Below are 17,653 nucleotides of genomic sequence, written 5' to 3'. Positions count from 1 at the left end.
CCCCCCCCCCCCCCCCCCCCCCCCCCTCCCTCCATCAGTCAGACGGGAGAAAGTGATTGGCTGGCGCTGGAAACAACAGCATCATTCAGCCGCCTGTGAGGCCGCATGCACGCAGGACTTGAGTCAAACGTAGACAGGATGTTATCGATGCCCACAGCTCTGACTGAAAGGCGTTTGAAGTTAATGGCATTGCTCGGCTGCTTCCGCCCCCCCAACCGCGAAAGAACAATGTCAGTAAGGCTTGAGTTAGTGAAATGATGTTTGGGAAAAAGTCTGCGGATTGTTTGTGTAGGACATTTGGATTTCGTTGAACATAAAATGTTTTGGTCATTTGTTTCCAGAAAGTGATTAAACATGTGACATTTAGTTTGTGATCAGATAGTTATTGCACAAACAGAACCACTGAAAGAGGAAACAGCAGAACATTTAGTCTCTTTGGCCGTAATGATTGAAACTCGAGGTGTTTAAGTGTATTTATGGGCTCAAGTAAGATCGAAAGGTTTGTTAAACTTGTGAAATAACTCAAACATTTGAGGTTTAAACTCTTTAAAACTGTTTAAACTGTTCCCAAAGACTCGAGCTGTGCAGCCAAACGTTGTTCAAACACAAAAATCTGACCACAGATACCAAACAACCAAACAAAAATGATGCTTCAACAGAAACAAATTCAGTTTTTGTGTTACTGTTGGTGCAAAGTCCAAAAGTAATGTTAGAAGAGCTGCAATGAAAAGCTTATTTTCTCAATGAAGTTTTTCAGTTTAAATATTTTAAAGGTTTCACTTTTTAGATGTCAGATCAGTAAACTTGTGTCATTAGAAACCTGAGCTGGGCAGCAGAACTGTGTAGTTCTTAGAGCTTCAGACGCAGCGTAAAATATTTACCCTAAAACTCAATTTCATTAATGTTTTGTTCAGTTTCAACTTTGAAAACCAAATATAACCCTGTTGTGTTCAATTGTGTTCTAAATAATTTTAATCCTTTGAAATTATGTTTACTGATCATTAAATATTGTTAAATCATAAGAATTGGTATTTTATTTACACGCCTCATACGAGTGAATCCTATCATAGCGCCCCCGACCGGTGGCTATCATAGCGCCCCGGCCGGTGGCTATCATAGCGCCCCCGACCGGTGGCTATCATAGCGCCCCCGACCGGTGGCTATCATAGCGCCCCCGACCGGTGGCTATCATAGCGCCCCGGCCGGTGGCTATCATAGCGCCCCGGCCGGTGGCTATCATAGCGCCCCCGACCGGTGGCTATCATAGCGCCCCGGCCGGTGGCTATCATAGCGCCCCAGCCGGTGGCGTTTGTCCATACCTCCCAAAACGGCCATTTTTTAAATCCTTCCTGACCGGACCTACGTTTCGGAGATCACGCGACCTACGTCGCATGACGTAAACACGTGGAGCCCTCGCGGCGGGTGTGTTCAGCTGTAGGGTTCACCGGGCGACATGCATCCAATCACTGACGGTGAGGGGCTGTCAACGCCTTTAAGCTAATATAGTTAGCTAGCTGCTAATGAAGCTAACGCTGAACTTACATAAGTTATGCAGCCTACGTAACTTAGTCCACCAAAGCCCAGCGTGTTTTTTCCTTTCAAAACGGCAGCAGCGTGACGAGGCGCCGAGTGTCTTTTCAGCGCTGAGCATTTTTCCTGGTCGCCGAGTTTCCAACTTTGGGTGAAATGCAGTCACTTTTTACCCAGCTGTCCGATCCCAGCGGAGAGAGACCATCACCACGCCGAGCCATCTCAGCTCTTGAACCAAACGATGTTTCCTCGCCCACCACGTTCGTCCCCTCGCTCTTCATGCAGAGCAGCTTCTCTACTTTGTGGTGACATTTTCACATTCAGTACTTGCAACACATCACTTTCACAGATACAAGGTATCATAGCAACCAAAGCGTCTCAGCCGAAATAAACGCTGCGCGTCCAAAGCGTTTCCAGCTTGGCGTTTTCAGAAGTGGAGACAGGCCCTTACATTAAAAACACAAGTTACAGAACTTTATTAAAAAACAAATCAGTCTTGATTCACACGGGAATCAAACGCCGGTCTCTTCCATCCAGCCAGGCCACCACCGGGGTTCGTAACACCTGACCGTCTTTGTCCTGTGTTTGTGTTGTAAAGCCACCAGAGGTCGCTGCCACAACAGAAACACGGGTCGTAATTCTGTGGCGTCACTTTGTGTCGAAAGAACATTTGAGTCAAGATTTTTAGCACCATTTAGATTCTAACTTTTATGCATTAAACTGGTAATTTCCTGCATTCTGGAGACATTTGTGCTCCAGTTTACAGTGGAAATGTTTTTATATGAGGGAAATCTACGTTACATTGCACGTTTACTTATTGTGCTAATAAACCTTTTCTTGTTGCTTTTTCAGAACATTTTTAACAAATGCTTTCAAAAAGTGGTGGGGACACCAGCATCCGCAGTGTAAATGACACCTGTGGGCTGAAACAACCTTTGTGGTTCACTAATCATCGAGTTCTGATGTTAAAAACACTGATCTATTAAACTGATTGTTTAATAATAATTAACATCGTCTGTCTCGTCCTAAAACATAAAATGTCTGTATTTCTGAATGGAGTTCACACTGACGCCTCCTGGTAAGTTTCAGTTTATCACATCTGAATGTTTAATAATTCAGTAATCAACTGATCATGTTCTCACACTGAAGGACCTCCCACCAAAGTTCACTTTAAGCCCCGCCTTCAGTGGCACACAGGGATCAGTTAGACCACAACACCGATGCGCCTTCATCGGGTTTATTTTGTGAAACAGCAGCAGGTAAATGTAGAGAAACAACTGAAACGCACAGCTGAAACAAAGCTGTTCACTCAGAAAAAGCAGCTTTCTGCTGTGAGGGCGCCGCCTGCTGGCTTCAGCAGGAACTACACGCGGAGCTGCAGACAAACCATCAGCTATTCTTTTCATTTAAATGAATTATCTTATAACCTTATATTTAAAGATTTCTTATTGTACCGTTTCTGCCAAATTTACTGATATTTAGTTTGAATAATCTATACGTGTAATTAATTATCCATCCAGCCAATCCCAGCTGACATCAGCTCCACCCTGGACAGGTTGCCAGGGTTATTAATCAGAATAAATAAAGATGTTTAAATCCCTTTACGTTATTAATGTTGCGTAAACACAGTCAATTTGAAAGATGTTTTCTCTGTTCTTTAATTTTGAATAAAAATGATCACTTTATTTAATTTAATACACACATAACATCTTTAGATGCTGATGTTATGTATTTTTTATATTAGTATTATTTTCTATACATTTCTCATCTGATTACTTTTTATATTTATGGGACATAAACACGCCTGATGTATTAAAATATAATATTATATCTTAATGACTTTGTTTCATCCTCCGCACTTGAAATATTAAATCCTGCGCGTGCGCGACCTCAGCGGAGCTGCACGTCACTGTTCCTGTCGCCTCCGCTCTGACGTCATCACGCCGCGCCCCGCCGCACGCGCACCAGCGTGGAGCGACGGCCGATGAGTTTCCGAGAGTTTCAGCTGAAATGTCGGTTTTTCACGACGAGATCGAGATCGAGGACTTCGAGTACGACGAGGACGCGGAGACGTACTACTTCCCGTGTCCCTGCGGAGACCGGTTCGCCATCACCAAGGTGAGACCGGAAGGCTAACGGCCCCGGACTTCAGGGGGTCAGGAACCCGGTTTAATAAAACTCTTCATTGAAGGTTCTCACACCAAACTCCGTTCAAAATATCATAAATATTATAGAGACTCCTCTGCAGCGGCGCGTTGACATGATCAGGACACATTTTAAAGTGTTGGACTAATCTTCAGGGTCTTCTGGTGGATTCGGCTCACGGACCAGACCTCCTTCATCCTCAGTGTTTTATACAAGTGTAATATTTAAAGTCGATGTGTCTGTCACGTGTTTAAGGTCTGTCACAAGAGAAAGACCTATAATCAGTAGTTTTTACACTGGAGTTTGGTTTGATGTTTGCTTTTCTTTTCTCTCTGTCTTCAGGTGAAAACTGTTGTTAGTTTACCTGCATGACGAACCTGCAGCCACGTGACGTTTCCCTGAGCTGGGAATAAATAAATGTGTGCTCGTCTTCTGCAGGACGACCTGGAGAACGGGGAGGAGGTGGCGACGTGTCCGAGCTGCTCGCTCATCGTTAAAGTCATCTACGATAAGGTCCGTGAACGCACCCCGAGCCCGGACAGAGGACAGGAAGTGAACGTGGCCGAGATTAAAATGTTGTTTTTGATTCCTGTTTCAGGAGCTGTTCATGTCCGGAGAGATCATCGAGGCTCCGACAGAAACCAAACTGCAGCTGGTTCAGTCCTGACCCCCTTCTGCCTGACCCGGACTCTTCACCTGCAGAGACGCTTTCTAACTTCTTCTGTGGTTTGTGGGCGTTTCAGCTCGTCCCTTAGAAACAACAACAGAAACTCTGATGTTTCTGTGTCAAAGTTTAATTTCTGTTAAATTGGTGGTGATGGAGGGGAGGTGCGTTCAGGTGCTGCTGGGAAAACATCGGATCTGTAAATATGTCTCATATGAAAATATTTTATTGTGTAATCTGAATATTTGTGCAGAATAAAAACCTGTGAAAAAAACTGTAAAGAGATTTTATTTAAAACATGAGTTTACTTTCAGCAGCTGATTTAATCCTCCAGCTGTTTCCTCTCTGAGAAGAAACACTTTAATTAAATAAATTCATTAATATAAACTGCAAAATAAGAATATAAATTATAGTTATTAAAATATGGTGCATTCTCATAAATACAAGAAAATAATTTACATGTAAAATAAATAAGGCTGAAACTGAATAATAGTGTGACGTGACGCAGGGAGCTGCTCTGGATGTCGGGTCCCGTTTCTCTACAGCTGAGTTAATCTGAACAAAGTCGTCAGAAACGCTGAACACACGAAGAAACTTCAGTCGTCTCAGTAACAGGAAGCTTCCTGTGGGACACTGAGGACCTTCATCCAGTCCAGCTGCCCCTGATTCAACTCCACCTGAGGAGAGATCACATGTTCAGGGAGAGAATCTGGGTGACATCAACACTTTAGTGCAGTTTCACATCCAAGAGGAAAACATGAAGTTCAGTGTGGATCAGTAATCTCGTGTACATGTGGCGTCACGCTGCAACAACACTGTAACACGAGAGAGAGCAGCCTCCGTCTGTGTCATGTGGTTAAAGAGTTTCGGGAACTGAACGGACTGAGATTCTTTATGCATCTGGTCTAAAGTAGGTCACGTGGCTAGTAGTCTGTGGGGTCAAAACATCAGGGGCGTTCAGGTTTTCCACAGAATGAGATCGAGCCAAGACCAGGAGAGCTAAGACCAGGAGAGCCAAGACAAGGATCATTTAGAAATAACCTGTGTTGTTGGGACGGAAGTCATTTCATTTACAAATCACATTTCAAAACACTAACCGGAGTACAGGTGCGTAAATACTTTGACAATTTTAATTCCTTTTAAATCAATGAATACACGTAATGCCAAAAAGCACTCTAGCAGTATAAATATGAAATAAAAACGATCAGACGTCTTGCTTTGGTCACAGTTCTGAACTGATCAGCGTGGGTCTTGTCCTCAGTACTTCAGTCCTGCTGGAAGGAACGATCTGTTCTCAGCAGCACACTTTGCTTTTTGAACTCATCAGGTCGAGTGAATCTTTTACACAGACTGAACTTCTGAACGGTTCCTCTCCTGTTTTGGGTTCCACTGTGTTCCTGCAGACTGTGGCCAAAGCTTGTAGCTCTTTCAGAGGAGCTGCGAGATGCAGACCTACTTTTATTTCTTATAATAAGGGGAAATGAATATCAGCACATCAGAATTTAAAATCCTCAAATATCTAAATTGTACAGGCTTCGTTCTTCCTCAGGCTAACAGAACGTGCGCTGCTGCTGATCAGGGGCAGCAGAGCTGATGGTGTCTGGTGGAGATGCCTGAGCTCGGCCTCCACTTACAGAGAGCTGCAGCTGACATCCTGGCCAAGTCACTCGGTGTCTCGAACAAATCCAGATCTCCCCGAGCGCCACTTTCTCCAGGCAAGTGAGGAGGAGTGGGACCTGGTGGAAAATCAGATCAACGCAGACTCCGTGAGCTGGATCCTCGTTAAAACCACCGCCCCCCCTCTGACATCACAACCGGGAAACCTGGCTGGAAAAAGAGGCAGAGAAACATCGAGCCGCTCGTCAGGACGGAGAGGGATGTTCAAAGAGCCGTAGGCTGGATGGAGACGTCCCCAGAAGCAGAGTGGTTGACCCCCTGAAAGAGGACACGTTGCAGAGCCAGCAAACAGGGACAGTCTGAGGGTCTGCATGACGAGCAGGACCTTCAGGAGCCCGTTCAAGATCGCAGGTTTCACTAAATGTTTTAAGTGAAATCAAATGAAGTTGGTCTTTTGTATGTTAAGTTTCTAGAGCGCCGAGCCATCCTCATCATCCTCATCATCAGGGGACCCCTGCAGTGGTGGAGGCAAAACACTGGCTGCTTCCAGACTCTGGCACCATTACCCAGGAGGTTTCTCTCTCCTGTCCCCTGTGAGAGGGTCCCCGGCCCTCTGGGGGCCGTCTGTCAGACAGGAGCAGCTCTGTCAGGTGATGTGCTTCCTGTCCAACAACCGGCCCCTTGTCACCTGGCGGTACTGAGGACCAGGGCCGTGCAGAGACCTCTGGAAGGGCAGGTGCTCAAAGGGGACCATGGAACAAGGATTTAAATAGGTCTGTTCTGAATATATCGATATCTCGTTCTGCATTTCTTGCTGCGTATACTGATGCTTCTGGATCGATGCATCAGCAAATGCTGTGACACAGTTTTGAAAAAGAAACATACGCAGCTCTCGCTTTAAAACACTGAGCTGACAGAACGGACAGGGAACAGTTGCTGCTGCTGAAACTCCTGGAGGTGATCTGTGTCTACAGATATTCTAACAAACATAGGAGATATATTAGCTGATGAAACGAACATGTGACCAAGATGTAAAGATTGCTGTCAGAGCGACTGACCTGCCGAGTTCAAGTGAAAGGTTTTTAGTCAAATTACATAAAAAATACCAGACCTCACGACGGCCGTGAAACTTTTCTCCCTCAAACAGCAAGAATGAAATGAACCTTTGTCTTTTTGTGAATGCTTTTTGTGCGTTGCTGATGTTACCTCTACAGGCGTCACAGTATTGTACACAAATACTGTGCTGCTCCCAGATCACAGTTGGTGTATAGTTTGTAGAAAGCGGTGAAGGAGGAAAACCTCTTAACTGTATAAGTTCTTTATGTTATTCAGAATCGCCCTAAATGTTTGTGTCATTTCTTTTATATACAATCAGGTCCATATATGTTTGGACACTGACACAGGTTTTTATTATTTTGTCTGTTTACCAAAACATAATAACGTTACAGTTAAATAATGAAAAGAGCTTAAAGTGCAGGCTCACAGCTTTAATTTGAGGGTATCCACATTGGAGGAAGTGTTTAGGAATTACAGGTCTTTATATATGTAGCCCACTCTTTTTCAAAAGGACCAAAAGTAATTGGACACAATCCTCAAAAGCTGTTTCATGGACAGGTGTGGCCTATTCCTTCGTTATCTCTTCATCAATCGAGCAGATAAAAGGTCTGGAGTTGATTGCATGTGTAGCATTTGCATTTGGAAGCTGTGTTTGTGAACCCGCAGCATGAGGTCAAAGGAGACATTCTGAGAAAAAAACAACGCACTGGTGAGACTGGAAACACCAAAAGGCCTGGACGTCCAGTGGTGGATGATTGTAGGATCCTTTCCATGGTCAAGTAAAACCCTTTACCACATCCAGCCAACTGAAGAACACTCTCCAGGAAGGCATTTCCATATCTAGGTCTACCATAAAGAGAAGACTTCACCACAAAGTGTAAACTATTCATAAGCCTCAAGAATAGAACGGCCAGATTAGATGCCAAAAAACATCTAAAAACCGGCCCAGTTCTGTAACAGCGTTCTTTGGACAGATGAAACTAAGATCAGCCAGAATGATGGGAAGAAAAAAGTATGGAGAAGGCTTGAAACAGCTCATGAGCCAAAGCATCATCTGTAAAACATGGTGGAGGCAGTGTGATGGCTTCCAATGGCGCTGGGTCACTCGTTTATTAACGATGTGAGAGAAAACAGAAGCAGTCCGATGAATTCTGAAGTGTATAGGAAGATATTATCTGCTCAGATTCAGACAAATTCTGCAAAGTTGATTGGACGACGCTTCACTTTACAGATGGACAGTGACCCAAAACATACTGCGAAAGAAACCCAGGAGGTTTTTACGGCAAAAAAGTGGAATATTCTGCAATGGCCAAGTCAGTCACCTGATCTCAACCCCACAGAGCATTTATTTCACTTGCTGAAGGACAAAACTTAAGGGCAGAAAGAACCTCGACCCTCGAACATACAGACGGCTGCAGTAAAGGCCTGGCAAAGCATCACAAAAGAGGAAGCCCAGCGTTTGGTAATTTCCATGGGTTCCAGACTTCAAGCAGTCATTGCCTGCAAAGGATTCTCAACAAAGTATTAAAAATTAACATTTTATTTATAATTATGTTAATTTGTCCAGTTACATTTGAGCCCCTAAATGAGGGAACTGTGTATAAAAATTGCAATTCTTAAATGTTTCACATGATTTTTTTGTTCAACCCTTTGAATTAAAGCTGGAAGTCTGCACTTCAATTGCATCTTGATTGTTTAATTTCAAATCCATTGTGATGGAGCACAGAGCCAAAATTATGAAAATTGTGTCACTGTCCAAATATTTCTGGAACTAACTGTATATCTCTATACATTTTACTTTTTAAATGTTTATTCTCAGTTCATTGACATGGTCTTGTATATGTATATATATTAAAATTGTTAATATTTACTTTAACTTTAGTTTAATTTACACAGACTGTGACATGATATCAGCCCCAAAAATCATCAATCTAACTCTCACTTGTACTTTTTACTTAAGTACTTTATTTTCTGGTACATATACTTTAACTCCACTACATTTGACAGTTTTTTAAAGTGTGGCATTTCATATGGACGCTGAAGGGTTCCTTTAGTGTCCAATAATTACGCTGGGTCACGCTGTCTGAAAGCTTCTGACATGAGAACGTGTTGGCTGATGATAAACTGCAGGAGCAAGTGTTTCTTTATGAGCTACAAATTAAAAGGTGTTTCTCAAACCAAGAATGGAAAGAATGGACTTGGAGAATATTCTTGCTCGCTGTTCCTGGATGAGTGATCTTGTAATGTCACAAGCACGCAGAATGCTGCTGACAGTTCGAGATGATGCGTTCTTGCCCTCCAGCACAGTCTGCAGAGCTGCAATACAACATCCAGGCTTCATCACCCAAAACAAAGAGCTAGAAAAGTAGGTTTTAACTTACAAGGAATTTGCTTTGATATATTGGTGCATAAAATAAAAGCAAATAAAAAGTAAGTACTGTGTCAGTACCTGTTTATAATAAAAAGCAGTGACAGGTCCCTTTCATACCACTTGTGTTGTTTAGTTTCACAAGCCAAGAATTTTCAAAACATCACGAGGCAGATGTCGCTCGATAAAAGTTAATATGTTACTGAGAACGTAACAACTACTTGTTTCTTTTTCTTTTTAATCTGGAAAAATAAGACGCACGTTGTGTCACCACTACTGTCGTATCCTACTACATTTGCTGGTAACTTGAATTGGGGGAAAATATCTGGAGTACTGCAGATAAAATAAGGGACGTTTCTTTTAAAATTATACCTACACTTTCTTTACAAACTTAAGGGAGACACATGTGTTAGTTGCTCACTCTGTGAAATGTATCCAGAGACAGGCAATTTCTAAAGGAAACATTACATTAATAACATCTGACTCAAAAACTAAGAAAGCTGTCATAATGTTTGTGCCCTTTCTTTAATGTTTTGCTATGAAAACTGCTCTCTTCATGTCTTGTCTGTGTTTGTATTAATGAATATTCTTGTGCTCAATCTTAAACATCTGCAACAGTAAAATTAATCCAGAAACATCAGATATAAACAAACTTTTACTGTCATACTGTAAGTACATGTTGCTGATAATACTCACATACTTTTACTGAAGGAAGGTTTGAATGCAGGACTTTTACTCGCAGTGGAGTATTTTCACAGAGTGGTATTAGTACTTTTACTGCAGTAAAGGCAGTTTACAGTGAGAATAAGCAGTAAAGTGCACAAACCTGCTCCAGGCTTGAAAACAGCGTCCAGTAGTTTGCGTTGTCCACAAAGTTCCTCCTCGTTCTCCACTTTAGACATTTTTACTAATTCACAGCAGCTTTTCCTCCTCAGACTACTTCTGATTTAATGACGGATCACAGAGGTGCATACCGCCACCTACTGACCGGAGAGACACCAGCAGCACCCGGACACAAGTTAGATGTCGAACACAGGATCAGATTTATTGTAAATGGTGCAGGAAAGGGAGCGAAAGGTTTGGGATGAAGCGGGGACCTCCAGACAGTGCGGGGCCTTTAGTTCTGTACAGGGCGGCGAGGCTGGCAGGCTGAGCTCAGGTGGACAAAGAAACTGGACATTAGGCAGAGCTAACAAACAACACTCAAACAACAGAGCTTCAAGGGCTTTTGGACACATTGTACCGCGAGAGGTAAACTGATGAACTAGCAAAGAGTGGGAGGGGGTAAGGGTCAACCAGGGTGTTTGACTGCAGGTGGTGATTATGAGCCGCAGGTGTGAGAGGAGCCAGGATTGGACACACACACACACACACACACACACACACACACACACACACACACACACACACACACACACACGACAAACGAGACAGCAGGGGAGGGAACCACAGGAGAACAATAGGAAATAGGAGGAGGCCTAATCACAACACTATACAAGCCACAGCTAATGTAAAAATACAACTGAACAGAACTACAGTAAGTTTAGTAAAACAGAACGAGGGGAACGTGTTGCTCTCAGGAGGATAGAAGGAGCTCATACTGGCTTCATCTTTCCACTGCAGAGGCTCCTTCACACAGCGTGGAGGAGAAACTAGTTTTAATGGGTGTAATATTATAATAGTATAGATAAAAAGTTCAATTTCAATCTAATAGCATACTGTTAGTATGTTAATATATAAATGATTTATTTTTACTATATGTAGGCTATTGCCCTTTTTATGTAATAGTAAACTATACAGCTCACCACTGGTATAAAATTAATTCCTGTTGTAATGCTGGCCGTCTAAAGGTGACAACACGGTGGAATATTTTACTTAATAACCAAGATAGCAGAAAGGCAGATCACTACGTAATGGACAGGTTGTCACATTGAGAATGCTGCTCACCCTCCTGCCCACACACAGGCCTATTTATCACCATGAATCTCAATTGTATGTAAATACAGTGTTTCCCACAGAATGACAGCGTTACTGTGGTGAGAGAGAGAGAGAGAGAGAGAGAGGAGATGCTGAGAGAATATATGCACTGCACGGAGCAATGGATCAATGGAAAATCACCGTTGATAATGTGGCAGGCAATTTGCTGAAGGCTGCAGTCCATAACGTGAGGCTACACGTTATAAGACCAGTAACAGCTCTCATGGGTCTCAGTTACTGTTGACAGTTTAAGATGAATGCATATTAGCAAGTTATGGCATAAGAGAGAAAAGGTTCAGTAGCCAGTGGTAACTTACATGGCGATCAGCCTCCTTTATCGTCTGTGATTTATTTATTTTTATTGTAGAAAACACTGAGACTGAAATACTTCCAGTTCATTTCACTCAGTCAGAACCTTCCTAAGCAAAAAAGACTTTTCGAATGCAGCCGAAGAGCTCTTTAAGATAAGATGGTGCCTGACCATTAAGAGCTTTGTAGGTGAGAAGAAGGATTTTAAATTCTATTCTGGATTTTACTGGAAGCCAATGCAAAGAAGCTAAAACAGGAGAAATATGATCTCTTTTCCTGGTTCCAGGGGCAACAGAGTCGAGTGTCATTCGCAGCGAGCCTGCAAGATGATCAATTTGGGAGGGACTGAAATTAGCATCCTCCGTTTGTAACTAGATAATGAATTTAGAGCTGATGGAATCGCATCCTTAAATTTAGCTACAGCACTATCAGACAGACATCTTGTATAGAAATTTTTGCCCAATGGCGTGTAGTTCAGCAATACAAACTCAAAAGTTATCAAACAGTGGTCGGATAAAGAGGGATTCTGTGGGAACACCACTAAATGTTCAATTTCAATACCATACACCAAAACAAGGTCGAGGGTGTGGTTAAAACAGTGAGTCGGTTCATGAACACTCTGAGAGAAGCCGATGGAATCTAACAGAGAGATAAACGCAGTACTGAAGCTGTCATTCTCAACATCCACATGAATATTAAAATCCCCTACAATAATAACTTTGTCCGTTTTAAGGACTAAAGTTGACAAAAATTCTGCTTTCTCATCTTTAGTCTGATGAAGGTGAAGTTTCTGCAGGTTCTTCCCTCCGTCTAATCTTCTTACCTCTCTGGTTGATCATCTTCATCAGCGCTGAAGATGATCCAGTAGAGAAGGACGCAGACCGGTGACCAAACCTCGGCTCAGCTTGAGGTTGTAATGGGAATTCCAAACATACTGCATGTAACCCTGGACTCAGGGAGACTCATCTGTGCTGTGTAAACTTAACAGTCAAATATCTCTGTTCTCTGTGGTATCCAGACTTCAGGGACAACGTGTCTCTGTGGGATGATAAGATTGACCCTAAAGCTGGATAAATAACAGGCTCACTCAGCTCTCCTCACTCAGTCGAGCACACATGTACACGGCATATGTGTGTTGCTGTGAATAAAATTCACAGAAAGACAAGTGTTTGCCTGAGCTGTTTATTTAAACATGCAATTCCCACCACAAGGTACATGCCAAATCTTCAACCTTCAAACAAAACTTCAAACAACCAATAAAATGAAACTGTCGGAAATCTCGTTGCGTTAATTTCTTGTCAGGCATTTCCAGCGTTGTTCATCTGCAGCAGAACCTCAACAGAACAGACAGCAGGTAAGTCCAGGTGGAAGGAGCCAGCTAGCTCAACAGTTTTTTTGTGTCTGGCTACGTGATTTTTATCTACACGAAAGAAGAAAAAAATAGAAATATGGTTTAAAATGATAGATAGAAGATGACTGTTGTTTTGACTGCACCAGAACATCAGACGGTCAATTTCCCACCTGTAGGCGGACTCAGAGATGAGTGTTATCTACAGACTGGACACACTGTAAAAAGAAAGAACAGCGATACAGTGTATGAAAAGGAACCACGTGATAAGTCAGATTCTCTCTGACTCACTGCCCTCAGAACAACAAAACCTTCAGCAGTCAGAGAGACAACACAAGAAATATATGCACCACCCACTGAGCCTAAAGTAGAGCAGGACAGGTTGGCAGGTCCCTATAAGTGGTTACATGTCACAGCTTGCCAGACTCAAATAACATGTGACTTGTGCCTTCAGACCAGTCAGACTGCATCCTTTGATGAAGACGTTATGATGGCGAGACAGCAGCTGCAGTCACCTGACTGATTATGGGAGGAGTCACCTTAAAATAAATCAGCAGTTCTCTCTTTTCACAGACGGACTTGGACGAGACGCCATCAGGCTGCTGATCTGACGGACATCCACAGGAACAAGCTGAGTGAGTCTGATGTTTTTACCTTTGATAATAGTGATAACGGCTCTTTGGAGGAGCCGGATCTGATGGATCTGTTCCTTTCTGAGAAACGCTCATAAGAACCAGGATCATTTCATTTAATATTTCATTTGTGTGGACTGGGTACCAGTTTCCTTGTATGTGTTCAGCCACCTTCACTGTACAAACAACAACTGAAGAAAAAACTGAAGTTGTGCCAACAAACCAAGGTTTGTTAACTTGTCGTCAGCTGTGGAACGAAGGAAAACAGGTTTTCAGGTCTATGTTTGCTGCCAGCTGCTGTTAGAGGAGAGAAGGATGGAAAGAGGGGAGGAGGAGAGAGAGAGTTGTGGGTCCGGTTTTACAGCAATGCTAAACATTTGAACAAATGTTTCTTGTTATTTCAGCTTAAAGTGGCTATATGAAGTTCATCAATGAAATTACTTATTAATAAATAATTTGTTTACATCCTTTTTGTCAACAACACACCTATTTACTCTGGTGCTTGGAACAGCCAATATTCTGCTTCTTATGTGAAGGTATCGGGTGGGTTGTAGCTGCACCTCTCTCAGACTACAGAGACAACACTGCATCTAACGAAATGCAGTCCACTAACACCACAAAACAACCGGGTCCCAGAACAACACAGACTCTCAATACAAACTCCATGTAAGTATAAAAAACAACAAAAAGGTTTTATGTGCTGAAGCCCTTCAGGACTGACGAAAATCAAATCCACGTCGGGTGAAAACACAGTCAACATCAGAAAGACTTGAGTTACGCTTTGTTTTGAAACTGGCAAAACCGACACAGAGTTGGCTTTCATTCTATTGGAAAGGTAAACTATCCACACTGCAAAGCATGTGAAACATAAAATGATTTAGTGCTTTAGTTGGTTCAAGTTAGATAATGTTAGCTAATTGCCGAGCAGTTGCTAACGCCAAGCAGTTATCCGGTAACGTTATCTGGTGCAAAATACTATAATTAAGTTGTATGGCTTTCCCCATTACTTCAGCAGCTGACATGACCCAAATTCCTCTCATGTGTACCACCAGTATTATGTCAAAGTGTTGATTTTAGCCTGTAAGAAACAGTAATCCCCAAAAACCAAGGTGGACACCTGTAGCCAGGAAAGCTCTCCGATTGAAGTAGACCTTCCGGGAAATATTATTCCAGACCACTCCAGAGACAGTAGCAAGGGACTGACCGGCCCAAAGCGCTGCAGCCTCCGCTGTAAAAGAGGCAAAGCAGCAGGTGTGGAGAAGGACTTTTGGTTGGCACAAAGGTGCTTCTGAAAAACCGTCTGCAACCTCACGAGGAGGAAACAGGAAACCATCCAAGCTGTATACAGTAAGGATAGGATGCTGTTGACCTTTACTCAGGAGGAATTTGGACGATGAAAGGAACACTTTGAGGAACTCCTGAATCCCACTAACATGCCCTCCAAGGCAGCAGCAGAGCGGGAAGCTGATGGGGGATCATCGTCAATTTGCCTGGTGGATTTCACTGAGGTAGTCAAACAGGCTACAGTGGCAAAGCCCCAGGGATTGATGAGAAATGCTAAAAGTTTTGGATGTGGAGTGGATGTCTTAGATGACATGCCTCTTCAACATTGCGTGGAAGTTGGGGACAGTACCTTAAGAGTGGCAAACCTGTGTAGTGGTTCCCCTGTTCAAAAAGGGGGGCCAGAGACTGTGTGCCAATTACAGAGGTATCAAACATCTCAGCTTCCCTGGTAAAATCTGATCCAAGGTGCTGGAGAGGAGGGTTTGCCTTTAGTCGAACCTCGGATTCAAGAGAAACAATGCAGATTATTGCATTCCCTCTACCACATTGTTGTGAAGAAAAGAGATCTTAGCCGGAAGGCAAAGTTCTCGATCTACTAGTCAATTTCCGTTCCTACACTCACCATGGTTGCCATGGTTTTGAGCCTGTGAGTTATGGTTCTGCTCGAGGTTTCTACCTCTGAAAGGAAGTTTTTCTTTGCCTCTATCACTTACTGCTTGGATCAGAGTATGGTGTAGATAACTGTTGTTGTGATTTGGCGCTATATAAATAAAATTGAATTGAACCTATTAACATGAAGGCTGGGTCAATGTAAATGCTCTGTACTTGTATAGCGCCTTTCTAGTCTTTTTGACCACTCAAAGCGCTTTTACACTACATCCGCATTCACACACATTCACAAATCGGGGATCATTATCTTGCCCAAAGACTTTGACATGCAACCAGGGGGAGCCAGGGATTGAACCGCCGACCTTCCGATTAACGGCCAACACGCTCTACCTCCTGAGCCACAGCCGCCCGGCTCCTGACTGAAAGAAGTAGATCGTGAGTACAAGCAGCTGAAATGGGTTTTCTCAGGCGGGTGGCAGGCATCTCCCTTAGATAGGGTGACAAGCCAAGTAAATGAGAGTAAAGGTGATGGACTGGCCAAGCATGTCTCCAGACCTAAACCCTACTGAGCATCTGTGGGGCGTCCTCAAATGGAAGGTGGAGGAGTGCAAGGTCTCTAACATCCACCAGCTCCGTGATGTTGTCATGGAGGAGTGGAAGAGGACTCCAGTGGCAACCGATAAAGCTCTGATGAAATCCAGGCCCAAGAGGGTTAAGGCAGTGCTGGAAAATAATGGTGGCCACACAAAATATTGACACTTTAGGCCCAATTTGGGACATTTTCACTTAGGGGTGTCCTCACTTTTGTTGCCAGCGGTTTGGACATTAATGGCTGTGTGATATGTTATTTTGAGGGGACAAAAATTTACACTGTTAAACAAGCTGTACACTCACTACTTTAAATTGTAGCAAAGTGTCATTTCTTCTGTGTTGTCACATGAAAAGATATAATTGAATATTTACAAAAATGTGAAGGGTGCACTCACTTTTGTGAGATATCACTGTGTCAGTGAATGTGTCCGGTCCTCCATGCAGGTGTGTGTGCTGGGCTGCAGCTTCATGCCTCCATCTAGTGGACTGATAGTAGAAGTCCAGCAGCTGATGGCAGCTTCCTCTGCCTCACGCTGCTGTCTGACTGCATTCAGCTGCCACTGATATGAAACAGAAACTAGCAGCCAATCAGTGGAGGAGCAGCTGATCTTTTTCCAGGAGAAATGATGGAAAGGAGGATTTGAGTTGATGTGCAGATGAATGATTTGTGTTTCCTCTCCAGGTGAAAGTGGATGTGAGTTGAGCAGCATGAGTCAGTGTGAGGACAGAGAGGAGGGAGTCCCTCCCTCTAAAAGCACTCTGTGTGGGGAACATGACAGCCAGACCAAAGCTCAGAGGTGAGATGAGGATCTCTAACTGTCCAGGACTCAAATCACTCCACCATCATTATTCACTCTCAAAGATCTGTGTGTGTTGTGTTGAAGCCCAGAGCAGCAGCAGGGACCAGACTCTGCTGGACCTGGACCTGGACCTGGACCTGAAGCTGGACCTGGACCTGGACCTGAGCCCAGCTGTGTGTCCTTCAAGAGTGACCACTCAAAGGGTTACCCCGTTAATTTTAAGCGAGGACATGTGTCTGACAGACAGTGAGTATGTGTCAGTATTAAACAGCGTTGGCCAATCAGAGCTAAATGTTCATGTCTCCCTCCTCATGTTGCTCCCTGCTGATGTTTGTCCTCATTAAATCCAGTCTGACCAGTTGTCCTTCTAATGTCCATGTTCTCCTAGAATGATGATGAAGGTCAGAGCCAGATTAGGATTAAAGGACAGGTCCACATGTTTTCCAGTCTGTCCCTAAACAACACTGACATGCCCATATGTCCACTGAAAGAGTTGTTGGTGGCTGGAATTGTTCCTCCTGTGCACACTGGCCCTGAAGAGATCTCTTCCTGATGGGGTTTCAATGGAAGTGATGGAGGACAGAGTCCACAGTCCTGCTTCTGTGGAAAAAGACATTGGAAAGTTGAGCTGAGGACAATATGAGGCTTCAGCAGTCTGAGTTCCACAAATCAAGTTCAGCTCTTTTTAGTCTGAAACTTCCTCTTTGGATTTTGTCCTAAAAT

At 43.4% G+C, this 17,653-nt stretch overlaps 2 protein-coding genes across 2 annotated transcripts in view; both read left to right on the top strand.

Annotated features, from left to right (window-relative positions):
* LOC123971220 (NACHT, LRR and PYD domains-containing protein 12-like) overlaps positions 1-17,653 on the top strand; it is a 524,333-nt gene that overhangs the window by 141,871 nt on the left and 364,809 nt on the right. The window lies entirely within an intron of this gene.
* dph3 (diphthamide biosynthesis 3) lies at positions 3,439-4,629 on the top strand. The gene is made up of 3 exons (XM_046051866.1): positions 3,439-3,648; positions 4,114-4,188; positions 4,274-4,629. Exons 1-3 carry the CDS (start codon positions 3,541-3,543, stop codon positions 4,340-4,342), a joined length of 252 nt encoding a protein of 83 aa, XP_045907822.1. The 5' UTR covers positions 3,439-3,540; the 3' UTR covers positions 4,343-4,629.

This window comes from Micropterus dolomieu, linkage group LG01, assembly GCF_021292245.1.
Source record: "Micropterus dolomieu isolate WLL.071019.BEF.003 ecotype Adirondacks linkage group LG01, ASM2129224v1, whole genome shotgun sequence".
Lineage (NCBI taxonomy): Eukaryota > Metazoa > Chordata > Actinopteri > Centrarchiformes > Centrarchidae > Micropterus > Micropterus dolomieu.
The sequence above is the reverse complement of the archived record's forward strand: the minus strand, read 5'-3'. Positions and strand labels throughout refer to the sequence as shown.

What these genes read in the sequence shown, in the direction of transcription:
- dph3 (XM_046051866.1), top strand. Translation starts at nt 3,541, where the DNA reads ATGTCGGTTTTTCACGACGAGATCGAGATCGAGGACTTCGAGTACGAC. An exon ending in ACCGGTTCGCCATCACCAAG is followed by an intron (nt 3,649 to 4,113) that starts GTGAGACCGGAA and finishes CGTCTTCTGCAG; the next exon opens with GACGACCTGGAGAACGGGGA. An exon ending in TTAAAGTCATCTACGATAAG is followed by an intron (nt 4,189 to 4,273) that starts GTCCGTGAACGC and finishes TTCCTGTTTCAG; the next exon opens with GAGCTGTTCATGTCCGGAGA.